Source organism: Mobula birostris, chromosome 17 (genome assembly GCF_030028105.1).
Source record: "Mobula birostris isolate sMobBir1 chromosome 17, sMobBir1.hap1, whole genome shotgun sequence".
NCBI lineage: Eukaryota > Metazoa > Chordata > Chondrichthyes > Myliobatiformes > Myliobatidae > Mobula > Mobula birostris.
In genome coordinates, this window is record NC_092386.1 from 49,739,484 (window position 1) to 49,754,124 (window position 14,641).

General features: G+C 37.9%; 1 protein-coding gene across 3 annotated transcripts; it reads right to left on the reverse strand.

The window, feature by feature from the left end:
- Nucleotides 1-782: 782 nt before the first annotated feature.
- On the reverse strand, nucleotides 783-11,870 carry nfil3 (nuclear factor, interleukin 3 regulated). Of its 3 annotated transcripts, XM_072281696.1 has the most exons (3): nucleotides 11,660-11,870; nucleotides 10,325-10,534; nucleotides 783-2,854 (listed from the first exon to the last, which is right to left on the reverse strand). In XM_072281696.1, exon 3 carries the CDS (start codon nucleotides 2,587-2,589, stop codon nucleotides 1,078-1,080), a length of 1,512 nt encoding a protein of 503 aa, XP_072137797.1. In that variant the 5' UTR covers nucleotides 2,590-2,854; nucleotides 10,325-10,534; nucleotides 11,660-11,870; the 3' UTR covers nucleotides 783-1,077. The 3 variants fall into 3 exon arrangements, with proteins under 3 accessions (XP_072137797.1, XP_072137796.1, XP_072137798.1); XM_072281695.1 differs by lacking the exon at nucleotides 10,325-10,534; XM_072281697.1 differs by lacking the exons at nucleotides 10,325-10,534; nucleotides 11,660-11,870 and adding an exon at nucleotides 10,047-10,315.
- Nucleotides 11,871-14,641: the final 2,771 nt, after the last annotated feature.

The following is a 14,641-nucleotide window of genomic DNA, read 5'->3' on the forward strand; positions in this document are numbered from 1 at the left end:
CAGATAAGTAACTAAGTTTAAGTTATTAAATGAAACAGAATATAAAGATTGTTATAAAGTTGATGATCAAGGAAGTTACAAATTGCCATTTAAAAAGCATCTAGGTCCCTAACAACACTTCAGAGAAGCATATTGATCAGTGTTATCCAGTTTGAGCTGTGACTATTGACCAGTTGTATCACGGTTGCCTTTTACATGCCCTGCTGAAAGAGCCAGTACTTTCTGAGGGAATGGGAATAGACAATACGTGACAACCAACCACAGTGTCCACACCAAAGAAAAGCTGAAGCTAAGGTGTTTCTCAGAGATAGGAGTCAAGGAAGTTTTATTGATCATCCAAAGATGATTTTAGATTTAAAACTTTAGGACTAAGAAAGCTTGATGCTGGTACTTACTGATAAAAACAATAAACTTTCTATTCCCATAACCAAAATTAAAAAGAAAACAAATTTTTTAAAAAGAGGTAAAAATTATTTCAAATTCAATTAATTTTGAAATAAAACACAATTTTTTTTGAATTTAGTATTTTCAGATGAACAGCACCTTCCAGATAAAATATTGTGTAGTGCATTTAATTCATCAATCCTCAATTTCAGTTTCGTAAAACTACTGACAAAAACATGCCATTTCCAGGAGACTTTTTAAATTTAGAGCACAACCTGCCAGGGTAGAGACAATAGCACTTAAGCCATTGAATGTAACAGGATCTTCATATTTGCAATCTGGAATGCAAATATAATTTTTGAATATTTCCTCATTCAACAAAAGTCAAGCAAGTCTCATTATTCATCAACTGTTTAATTGTTGTACCTGATATTTGGCTTTTTGATGTCTGATAAAACAAAATGGTAGAAGGTTCATCTGTAGAATTGTTTCAGGCAGTTGAATGTACAGAAGTGAATGTTTTCATCATACAACGTTTATCACAAAGTCCACAAAAGACAAATTTCATAATGTACAATTCAGAACATACAGAAGCATTTACAAGAAATTACAAGTTAACTACAGTGAAATGACAACAGTTCCAGTGAAAATTTATCTAGTATAAAATGTACTACTCTACTTCATTTGGTAATCTTAGTTGGCAAATCGTTTCTCAGTAGAGCTTTTACTAGAGTCTGAAGCAGTAACCTGCTGCTTTTCTATGAGTTTTTTCAACGTTGCAACTTCTGCATTTAGGTTTGCAATGCCTTGTTTTAAATACAAGTTGTCAGATTCCAAGTGTGCCTCTTGATTAATGCCATTGCAAGCAGAGTCCTTCCCAGCATTAACCAATGGGTTTGCTAGTGCAACTGGTGAACATGGCTGAACATTTTTATATGCCCCTTCCAATTTCTCTTCAATTTCTTTTTGCCGCCAAAGTTCTGGTTTCTGGGACCAATCATTGATACTTGCTACTTGAATACTCAAAGGAGCAAGAGAAGAGTGGACTGGCTTTGAAGAATTGCATTTAAATGTTGTTGCACTATCTAATGTGCAAGATCTTTCAGTGGAAATATTGCTGGCAGATGGTTGTTTTTCTGCCGTTTCATAATATGCCTCCACATTCTCTACTTTAATCTGTATTGCTCTAGCCTTGATACGAAGCTTGTGAGGCAGTGCAGAAGAGTTTGATTCAGGGACCTTAACTATGGCATTGCTCACAATTTTTGGTTCTACAGGAGAGGGAATTGGGCCTTTTGGTACTCGCTGTTCATCTTCTCCATCCTCTTCGGGTGTATTTTTCCCTAAGAAACCTTCATCAGCTTCTGATGTTCCTGGGGAATTACTTGATGATCTGGTAATCTGTAAAGAAGGTGGCGAATGGGAATAATTTCCACTAAAGGCACTCCCAATGTAGTTCCTGTACACAGTTGCAACATATGAACCATTATCCTCACTAGATTCCCTTAAGTAGGTCCTAGAATCCACTTTGAATTCCAGAGGCTCTTGTTTTATAACCTTGAAGGTACTGGTTGGGCTTTTGCATGCAACTTGGAGAAGAGGACTTTCCCTGGCATTTGAAGATGTTTCCGAAACATCAGACAATGAACTTGGTGGTGAGTGTTTAATGACAGAAATACAGCCATTTGCTAGAAAATTGTGTTCATGGTCAGGTGGGAAAGAAGTTAAGTTCATGTTGGAGGGTTTATAGTCTTGAAAACATGGGCCTGAAGAATTCCCAAGATTCTGTACCTCCTGAGCATAAAATGCTGCAGTAATCAATCCGAACTTCAACTTCAAAGCTAAAAGTTCTGACTTCAGTCTTACATTTTCCTCACCTAATGCCATAAGTTTGTTCTCCAAAACCATGTCATTCAAACGTCGCTTCTCACGTGACCTTTTGGCTGCTTCATTATTTTTTCTTCTCTTTTCCCAGTACAGTGCATCTTTCTTTTCATCGGGTATGAATTCCCGCTTTCTCCGGCAAGTTGATGATTTTTGTTTGAGAGATCCGATGCTCAACTCATCACTCAGCAAACTGTCATCTGCAGAGAAATTTTCTGCTATGTTTTCTAAAGCAGGAGCTAATACCACCATTTGCTCTCCAGAAATGCAGGATCCAACCAGTGGTGTATTCTTCTGGAGTGCTGGTCTTTGTGCCTCCATTATTTTGACTTTGTTCTTGTGTGCTTGTATGACCAATGGGACAAAAAGAGTTCTTAACTGTTTTCTAGAATACAGCACAATGAAGGTTTTGCTTCCATTAGTAGGCTTTGATTTCTAAATGTTCACTGTTTCCAATATGAAGAAGTCTGAAGCCTTAACCTTACCCAGATCTTCATTACTAGTTAGATTTCAATCAGAGCTACAAAAATTATTTCTGGACTTGTTAGAAGGAATCTGTCAATTGCACTGTGATCTTATTGATAACCTGGAAGAAAGAAAATTAAACAAGTTAGTCAATCTGAAATAAATGCAACACTAAAACATTGCCTAGAATATTATTCTACGTTGGCAGTGTTAATCTCTAGAGAATATATTACCGTCTGCCTCCAGCATTCTTTGACTTCACTGGAATGAACTTTAGAGGCAGAGTGCATGGACAGACTCAATCATGCAGGGCATTTAGCTTTACCAATCTGGCATGAAGGTCCGGGCATACGTCATCTGGAACTTTGGTGCTCATGTTTATTTTCAAAATTGCTTATTCAAATTCATAGAGCTAATTTCACCATGGTTAACACTGAGAATCTGCTTAAGAAAACACCAAGAGACAGCAGTGCTCTGTGTTATAATGGAAGAAATTAGGCAGGAACTCTTGGAGTGTAAATGTAAACATGGAAATTCATAAGCTGTTGTTGCATTGATTCCCTACAGTTACACTAGCAGGGCTGATTTGCCGTCTTCCCCATCCTAATCCTCAAGCCAGCAAACATGCAAGAACTTCTGATACTTCCAAACTACTTTTAATGTAAAAACTATTTAGAGTTACACTTTATTGTAAGCGGTGTAAATTTTAAAGTCAAATTCAGGTTTGATTAAGTCAGCCGGTGGCGTGGTGGCATCCGCACCACCCTTCGAGGTGAGTGGTCCAAGATTCGAATCCAGCCGGCTCCTTGCATGCTTTCTATCCGTTCTGGGTTGAGCGTTGAGCTAACAACTCGGCCTCATAAAAAACAGACAAATGCTAAAGAACCGGCAAGGTTGCCACTCAATACGCCATGAGGTACGGAGAGGAACAACAAGATTTGATTATTGTTGTGAAAACTGAATCCATGTTTGTAATTACAAATAAGAGAAAACCGGCAGATACTGGAAATCCAAGCAACATACACACACACACACACACACACACACACACACACACACACACACACACAGTGTTGGAGGAACTCAGCAGGCCAGGCAACATCTATGGGAAAAAAGTGTAGTCGACATTTTGGGCCGAAACCCTTCGGCAGGACTGGAGAAAAAAAGCTGAGGAGTAGATTTGAAAGGTGGGGGGAGGGGAGAGAGAAACACCAGGTGATAGGTGAAACCTGGAGGGGGAGGGATGAAGTAAAGAGCTGGGAAGTTGATTGGTGAAAGCGACAGAATGCCATGGAAGAAAGAAAAAGGAGGAGGAGCACCAGAGGGAGGCAATGGGCAGGCAAGGAGATAAAGTGAGATTGGGAACAGGGCATGGGGAATGATGAAGGGGAGCGGTGGGGGCCATTACTGGAAGTTTGAGAAATCAATATTCACGCCATCAGGTTGGAGGCTACCCAAACGGAATATAAGGTGTTGTTCCTCTAACCTAAGTGTAGCCTAATCACAACAGCAGAGGAGGCCATGGATGGACATATTGGAATTGGAATGGGAATGGGAAGTGGAATTAAAATGGGTGGCCACTGGGAGATCCTGCTTGTTCTGACGAAAGGAGTGTAGATTCTCGTTGAAGTGGTCTCCCAATCTACCTCGGGTCTCACCGATATAGACTCCTTTTATTTAAAGAGTTACACTTTATTGTAAGCAGTGTAAGTTTTAAAGTCAATTAAGATTTGATTAAGCCAGCCAGTGCTGTAGAGGTATCCGCACCAGTCTTCGAGGCAAGTGGTAATTATGTGGACTCCTTCTTATCTAAAGATTGCAGTTAAAAAGCAGTCCACATCCAATCTTGAATTCATAGTCAAATGAATGATGCTTTCTGCTGCATAATGTTGTTTTCTGTGAGAATTACTTACTGAGGTTGCCTGGTTAGCTTGTTTCAAGGCACCACAGTTGCTTGATTCCAGAGGTCCCCAAGACTCGTCAGCATCAGGAATGCTGAGACTCACACCACAGAAATTATTGAATCTTTATAGGCACCTTTCCTTAAAGTCAGCTGCAAGTGCTAGTGCTTGCCATTGTTCATAACATCGTCTAAATATAGGCCAATATGTACAAAATGCTTAAGTTCATACAATGCCATGCATATTCTCTGAACAGACTGATTGTTCAAAATGGGTGTTGAAGAGAATGAAGTATTTGTTATAAACTAAGCTGTATTCAGGTATTTTTTTATTTAAAGTACAATGCAGATACAAGCAAATTTCTTCAGCAGAGTCCCAAAGTAAACATTTTTTTTAAAAAGTGTACATTCTCCAACCATTGTTGTGGTAATTATATTCCTCCATTGTAGTCTTCCATGAAAATCACATCAGTATTTCTTTTTAAGGGTTTTTGTCCATCAATTCTAAAGACACTTAGGAATTTGGGAAGTCCTTTTCTATCACTTGTAGTGATTGACGTACTACAACTGAAGTTGCCACCATTCCATCTGCAATCTTTCCATTTCTATATCTGGAGGTTAGAAGTACATAGCAACAAGAGCTTGGGCCAAAACACAGATGAGATAAGAATATAAGGCTACCAAGCAAAAGAGACTGGAGATGAAAAAAATGAGATAATTGTTGTCATATCACATCATGTACTGTATGTAGTCAGTTAGTCTTAAAAGGACTATTTGTATTCTAACTGGTTTGTTTCTTAACAAAATTAGATGCCAAAAATAACCATATACTTAATAAATATTATTTTTGTGAGTCACGACTTGGAAAATTACTCTGCGAGCCTGTATCCCACCAAGTTAAATCCCATGAGTTATTACTAGTGGAAATTATTACTAGCAATTCTGAAAATAACTAGTCTTCATCTAGTAAAAATAGTGATCAAGTATAGTATCAGATGATAACTGACTGCTCAGCTTTTTTCTTATTAACAGGCCAAGTTTATAAACAATGGCAATGCAAGAGAAGTAGTGAATACAGATTCACTGGACCATAACAAAAGTAGAGAGTTCCCTGGTTTTGTTTTAAAATATTATAACTAATCTTTCTTTCTTAATAAATGTAAAATAAGTTTAGTGACATCACCGATGAATCAAACAATATTTAATCCATAAGTTGCCTTTACTAATTCTAATTGTCCTCTTACACCAAATTTGGTTAATATTAATTTAAAAAGAACTTTTTATTTTCTTAAATTAAAAACAAGTTGAAAGATTAAATATTCTCTGAATCAGGTGGATTTAATGTGGTAGTGGGTTACTGTCACTAATTGTAAACCACATTACTGATGAAGGACAAGATAGCATGAAATCTCTCCCCCCCCCCCCATTTCCAATTAAACATCATATTTAAACATGACAGGTCTTATTTCTCTACAAAATTGCCCTCTCCAATTTTAATCTTCCTTTTGTAATTAAATGATTTTAATGAATTACTGCTGAAACATCTAAAGCAGGACTGAGCATTTATAAATTTTAGTCATTTTTTTTTCTCATCAGGAGAACATGGAGAAGAAAGCAAGTTCTAGACTTAAAACAAATCGGTAGAAAATATTTCAATGGCTGTGATATTCCATTATACCCTTAGGTACTTTGCTGAAACTTTATATAGTTTAATTTAATAGGGAGCCAAGGCTTCAGATTTGTTATGAATGAAATGGTAGATTATATTAATTCAGATTTTATTCAATTTTCAAATTCTGTCTTTAAAGTATTGTTGATGATAAATTGAATACCGACTGAGCCTTCATTCCCTTTTTCCAATAATTTAATCTACTACATAGATATATGTAAAAATAACTGACTGATTATCTCCAAGAATACCAACAATTCTGGAATGTTCTTTAATTAGGATAAAATACACCTTTTAACAACGTCGCTAATTGCCTATTTCAGCTATCATTAATTTTCTTCAACTCTGGAGGAGGAACAGCTTCCCAAATAAATATTGTTTTATACTTTTACTTCTTTTAATGCAGATTTTCAATACTCAGTAGAGCATTACCTTCTTATTCATAAGATAAATAATTTCTGCAAAGGGAAACCCCAAGAACTGTTGATTACTGAAATCATGGGTGAAATACTTTTTCCAATAAATGAACCGGTCAGCAGTTCAGACCTTTAATGAAAATTTCAATCCAGTTCTTCCTGAAACATTTACTTTAGTTCTTTGAGTTTACCTGTTTACAAATGAATACAACGATTTCCACAGCGGGAAGTGAATAGTTAATACCGAATCTATGGTTATTATGCTTCATTATGGGAAAAAAATGAATAATGAGGAATGTAACCAAGTTTGGGGCTGAATGGAAAAAACATAACAAAATAATTTAACAATAATTTCCTGTTAAATTCATAATTTATGTGGCAATTCCCAACCCATGTAAGTTGCATGATGAATTTTATTAAAGATTTTTATTAAGTATCTTTAAATGTTGTAAGTGAAGTGATGATTAATACAACACTAATATTTTATGTAAATTTGTCTACAAACACTTAACTATATATGTTACCTCATCTACTCTTATTGAAATATACGATCTTTAAGACTGGCGTAAGTATCAATTCCCCACAAGTTAATGAATTTCACTCTCTTCAAAAACGTACTAACAAATAAAATTAATTCAGTGATGTAGTAAAATATTTGTTTACTGAACCAGTTGTTAAGTCATAATGTCGTAGAGAATTGCACTGACCATCAATCACTCATTTATAATAATCCCACATAAGTCCCCCTTTTTCATTCTTCTCACCTGCTTATCATTCTTTCCTTTTTCTTTACATTCTCTCCCCAGATGCTACCTTTTGTATACTCACTAGGGGCAATTTACTGTAGCCATTGACCTACTAGCCAACACATCTTTGAGATGGGAGGACACCAGACCATTCAGAGGAAACCCATGTATTCAAGGGGAGAATATGCATATTCCAGAGTCAAAATCCAAGTACAGGACTGAACCTGAGTCTTTGGTTCTGTGACTACTAGATGAGCCATCATGCCATCCAAAAACATCATCTTAGTTCTTCCCTCTTCATTTAATAACATATTGTACATAAATACATTTACAATTTTCAAGCTAAAATATTTACTGAACTAAAAGAATACTCTCAGTACATCATACTTCTTTTTCAGTTATAATAATAGAGCCTGCCTTCACAAATAAAGTTTCACATGTTAGTATGGTGGGGGGTGGGGCTTTGGCATTCTAACATTTTTCTGTCAGTCATCCTTTTGGGTTTTTTCTCTCTGTTTCGTGGATGCCTGTGAAGAATAAGGATTTCAGGTTGTATACTCTGTAGATGCTCTGGTATTAAATTGAACCATTGGTAAAAAAAAAAGCAGAATTAAATTTTAAAGATTCGTTCAAAATGAAGAAAACAATTTTGTAACATAATCCTTATTTACCTTGACTTTAGAAAACCTTAAGGGCAGAAATCAGAAAATGATTTGCATATACAAAATGACATATTGTTCTTACTTGATTACTCAATTGTAACTATGATTGTCTTTCTATTTTCAGAGTAGGCTGAAGATGATGGTTGAGCACACATTTCATCTTATTTGTTCTGTGTTAGAAAGCAAAATGGTTAAGCTACCACAATTACATTTACTTTCATGGAATGACTGGCACCAATTGTATACTACAGGAAATTATATTGCTCCAGTTTTCTGAATACATTCTAGTTATAAGTACTGGGTTTTACTTACTTTTTGTTGCTAAGGAAAAATAAGGATACTGAAAATCCACTTGCACTCAATACAATATGCAATAACTTGATTCTGATAGCACGTTGGATTATTGATGTACAGTTTGACCATGCCATTAGACTGATCAAAAATATCATAGGACTATGATATTAACAAACCTTAATCACAATATTAGTAAAGGTGTTGTAGCATGTTCAAAAGCAACAATAATTTTTGAACATAAAAGAAAGGGGGCAGTAATAGGTCATGAAGCTCCTGCTCCACCATTCAAAAAGATATTGATCAATCTTTTTGTGCCAATGCTATTTGCCTGTCCTATCTCAATATCTCTTGAGTACTCAAATATACAGAACTCCATCATTCTCAGTTTTTGAATGCTATTAATCAGTGAGGCTTTGCAACCCTCTGGGCTAGAGAATTCCAAAAATCCACAACCCTTTGTGTGAAGAAATCTTTCCTTTTACCAGTCTTAAATGGCCTACCTCTTATTTTGAGACAATAATCTGCTAATTATAGAGCCCTCTGCAAGGAGAAACATCATTGCTGTAACTACCCTGGTGAACTCTTTGACAGTTTTGCAATTTTTCAATGATATTAATAGAGGCCTAGCCTTTTCCATCTCTCTTCATATTCCTGTCATGCTACCCCATAAACCAGAATTCCCTCCATAACAAGTATTCTCCAATGTAAAAGGATATAATACATCTCAATACTTAAAGTATGGGTCCACAAGGCTTTCTATAGTTATATTAAGGCATTGTTTTTATACTAAATGGACATTCAGGTAGGCTGAGAACAATTGTCACTATTCAGATCACAGCTTCCAAGATTTCAAAACAACTATTGGATAAACTGCCCGAATTCTGCTGGCAGGATTCAGCAGGGATGGGTCACTAAGAAAATATGCATGGAAAACTAACAACTGTTGAATTCACGTGGGTTAGAAGGACTATCCTTGTTCACATATTGGGTAAACCAATTGAAATCTTAATTCATTTGAAATCAGGAAATTGTGCAGTAACCTTTAGTGCACAAGGTTTCCATACCGACTGTAATTTTTTTTTCTTTTTTCCTCCGTCTTCGCAGTGCAAAAAACTTTCTGCTGGACCTTAAATCAGATAGGGTACGCAAATAAAGATAATCGTGGCGCCCTCTAGAGAACAATGCCCGCGTTGCAACTCAATGATCCACTCCAAAGCTTTTGATGACAACGCTACTAACCAGGAAAATAAAGCCATTATACACATGACCTACTTAGCCAGCCACACACAATTGACTCCTGCTGTCAGGTCAACAATAATAGTGACACACATTTCAAACGCTATAATGTACTTAATGCAACAAAGCAGCAGAACAAGTGCAACCAAAGCAGCCAGACCAGGAATGGGGAAATCGGTTTGTCTGTTTTGAAAGACTGAATCTAAGAGATTCAATTTTCGTGGAAATTAATAACTGAATGAATATTTTATAAAAGCACATTACTCAAAATAAATATATTATAAAAACTATGAAGAGCAGAGTTTTCGCTGAAGTAATTAACACTTTGCTAGGCTTATATGGAAAAAAACATTTACTGTACTTAATCATTAGAAATCAAAACAGCCATACCGAAAAAGCAGAGAGCTGGGACAAATTAGATGGTCATCTATCACAAAGAGAACTGGAGTGGGGAAGTTTTGCTAAACTAATAGATCCACCACGAAAGAACGTCTTGAACGAGCTGTTTTCGTCTCATTTATAGCAGTGTCTTCCAGTGCCCTACCACCACCCACTCTCTTTCTCCCATTGAGCGCCTCGATAACGTTAAAGGTGTTTATCGCTACACTGATGAAATGTTCTGGAACGATGTGTCAATCCAGAAGCGATTGCCTCACAATGTAATGTACCTCTGTGTGTGTTTTCTTTCCCTCTCATTGGATTGCGACAGTGAGAGTCAGAATACGTGACTAAAGCAGCATCCGAGCTGATCCTGCGGCTGATTCATCCTCATTCAGCTCTTCGACTTGCTCTTCACTCCAATCCACCCTGAACAAAGGAATGCAGCCGCTGCCCTTCACGTGTTCCCAACACCAACGCCTACAACATACTCCTTTGTACTGGGGGAGGAAAAACACAAGAAGCTGCGGCATATAACTAAAACTTTTTTTCTTTTTTAAAAAATAAAAGATTTCATCTGTATTTTCTAAGCAAAAGACTGGGAAAGGAATTTAGGTCCGTTAAATTCCAACATTCGTTTTAAAAGCTTATTCAGCTGAAGCAGTCAGTTCCTGGATACCCCCAAACAATCCTCGATCCCTTTCTAAGACATACCTGCTTTGTAATAGTTTGCACGGTTAACATTGTCTCTTTCAACTTTCAGTTTTCCTCTCTCCCGATTAGATTATGCAATATTTTCGAAAACGCTTGCTTCAAAGGGCCAAGAGTCACAATGTATGTTACATTTGAACGATCGGTTACCGAAGCGAGTAACACAACATTATGGAAATATTCAGGATTTTATATTAAAACGGCAGCCCTTTCCGCTTCCAATCGATTGTTTATACATATCTGCTTAGCCATTTTAAAATACTTTCTCTTTTGTTACAAAAAGGGACAAGACAGCAGTGCACCCGCGTCCTATTTTCCTAATAGCAGGATTACAAAAGCGTCCATTCAGCTTCTTGATCCTGCCAGCGATTTATAATGGCTATATTATGCAATGTTTCCAAGAACAAACCCTACAAGTACAAGGCACAGGATGTGCTCGGCAAGCGAACAATCTATTAATAATAGTGTAATAATGTCATAAAATGTATACACGAGAAAAGGAGAATTCATCACATAACCCTATTTGCTGCTCGTACCACCCAGCGCCAACCTGTTTTGTTCGGAAACACACACACATAAACGAGATTTATAGCAAGGGCATCCTAACTCCTTATTACAAATCTACCGTGATATTTTGTGTGTTTTGGGACCCTACTCTAATTCTGTGCTTACACTCTGAACATCTAGATCCTCGTTACCAGAACTAACAGCGCTCCCGTGGTTACATAATAGGATGTTGTGCTCAGTGTCTCCTCTATGGATAGATATTATAATTAGAGAATTTATATATAGAAGCTGTTCGTCACAGCAAGATGCGCAGCGCTGCCTCCCTGGAGCTCTGCGCCTTTAGGCGGAGATTAAATCAATTTTAATACATAGTACACAAAAAGACAACAGACTAAACTATTTCCTACCTCGCGAAGCACCATCCAATGCGATCAGTAAGTGCCGAAGCAAAGCTGCTTGTGAACAGTGAAAGTGCTGCTGGGTTTACTTTGTAGTTTTCTGTTTTCGACTTCCCATTGAAAACCTCGCCTTGCCTCTCCACATAAAGCCACACGTCTGCCGCCGCTGGTGCCCGAGATGTGTGTTAGTAGGTCAGCCGCCGAGCAACCAAGCCTGAGTGGAAAAAAAGGAAGCGCCTGATTGACAGGACGCTCGACCGCACAGCGAAAGGGAGCACCCAACTAGGCACAAGGGAGCAACCAATGCGGCCGGAACCACGGCACAGAGAGGGCGGGTACTGAGATTGTGCCGGGTTAGGTTGAGAAACAGCACATTATCGGAGGCTGTTGCATAACTGAAGAGAAATAGAACGAGGGACGCAGACGTGGGGGGTGGGTGCTGATCTCACTAAACTGCTATTTAGGTAACATCCAGTGGGGACACTGCCAAGTCGCCCTTAAGGTTGCCCGATTCCCTGAGTGGAGACGGCAAAGGGCCAGACGGGGAAATTTGAGTTATGTGGTTATGCTGGAAACTTTCTAAGCGGAGATTAATTATGTTTTTAAAATGAAGAATTTGTGAAAGCTATTTTCCCCAAAGCGCTGAAGGAGCTGCTAGATAACATCTTCACTAATTCACTGGGAAAAGGAACACGTAAAATTAAGTATCAAGGTGTTTGTGGTATACTGACTCAGTACCAATTTCAGTGTAAAGTGATTTCCCTGTAATAGATTGAGGGAATTTGAGTGCATTGTCAACAAACAAAATGCTGGAGGAACGGAGTGACTCAAACAGTACCTGTAGAGGGAAAAGGGCATTCCAGGCCCATTCATCTGCGCTGAACTAACAGGTTTAAATTCACATATAACATGCCACACATGCTTACAGTAACTGAATATACTTCATTTAAGCCCATTTATCACGTAGGACTTCAATACATTTATCATTCACCACAGTCGCACAAAATCGCCGTGCACAAATTGCCAAAGCCCCGCCGGGGAGATTATGGGAGAGGGCTATGTGGTAGATTCTTCAAGTGGATTCGTGGGCTAACAAACCGCATGCAGTTTCCGTGGCCCAGGGGTGTTCATATTCCCTGCCTTTCCAGAGTGTGGGAGATTGTGTTACTTGAAGTGGTATCGCCTGGACGTACAGTTATATATTGGTGCCTATCAAATGCAAAGGAAGCAAACTGAGGAGGGCCACCATGGGGCTGCTTCTGGGAGTGGTCAAGGTGGCGCCGGTAGGGCCGAGCAGTGATCTGTCAGGGAGTTCATACAGCCGGACCACTTGCCCTGTTTCTTCATGTGCTCTCGACTAGGAACCTATGGGTAAAGCCACTGGCTACTGGAATATCCTTTGACAACATTTTGATTTGATTTAAATTTCATCATTAATCAGGGGAAATATCATTTGTAAGAATTATCTTTGGTTTCACTGGTATAAAATTTGTGTAAATTAATACCCAAAGTTTCAAAAACAGCAATACTTTAGGGCATATTTACCTTGATTTATGGTTATTTTAGCATGTATTGCTTGTGGTTTTCTATAATAAAGATCTGGCCTGCACTTTCTTTTGATATATGTTTATGATGCTATATATTAAAAACTGAAGCCCTTCCTCAATGCATCTCCTGAAACACCATAAGTCCCTTGTGCATATAATGGTTCCAGACTTTAATTTATAATTTATATTAATTTATGATCTTGAAAGTTGCAACAATGTGAGATTTCTGGTATTATTCAGCCTTCATTGCTTATACTAATATCCCTTTGTTTGGTCTGATTTTCTAATCTGTAGCTCTATCACATGAGGAGACTGAGAGACTCCACATCACTAAAGACTCTAGCAAATGTCTTTAGAAGTACAGCGGAGGGAATTCTGACTGGTTGCATCCCAGCCTTGCAGGGGGGCCCCAATGCACAAGATCACAAGAGGCTGCACTGAGTTGGGGGCTCGGCCAGTTCCATCATGAACACATTCCTCCTCACCATCAAGGGCATCTTCAAGAGGTGATGCCTCAAAAACGCAGCATCCATCATCCATTGTCCAACACATTCCATCTTCTCATTACTACCATCAGGGTGGAGGTACAGGAGTTTGAAGACCCACGCTCAATTATTCAGGAATAGCTTCTTCCCTTATGCCATCTGAATTCTGAATGGCCTGTGAACCCATGGACATGTACAGTTCCTGTTTCGCACTATTTTTTTACTTTTTTATTTTATAGTAATTTAATAACTTTGTACTGCTCTGCTGCAGCAAAACAACATATTTCAAGTCCTAAAAGACTTGTAATAACAAACCTGATTCTGATCAACACACACAAAATGCTGGAGGAACTCAGCAGGTCAGGCAGCATCTATGGAAAAGAGTACAGTCGACGTTTCGGACTGAGACCCTTCGGCAGAACCTGATTCTGACATCTACTAAACAGAGTGTCAGAAAATTTCAACAGTTTTTGCTGTTGCTAAAATGGGCATAATGTTACATAATTTTTGGCAAGGGATTTCAATACAAATGATTTTTCAAATGATGCCATTTATATTTAATATAATTTTAATATCTATAAGATTAATATAAGAACATAATAAGTAGGAGCAGAAGTAGGCCATTTGTACTCTGAGCCTTCTCTGCAATCCATCAAGACCATAGCTGAATTTGCATTTCAACTCAATTTACCTGCTGTTTTAATATATCCCTTAATTCTCCTTATATGCAGAAAAACATTGCTTTCTGTTTTGGATGAATTTAATGAATTCCGTTTTCCATAGCCCATCTGGATAGATGTATCCAAATATTCACCAGCTTTCATGCAAAGAAATTTCTTCTCATCACAGCCCTCAGTGTCCAACCCTTATTCTGAGGCAGTGAAATTTGTTTTAAGGCACCTCAGCCAGAGATCCTACAATATGTATCAATTCCATACATCTCTGCAGGTTTTTATAAA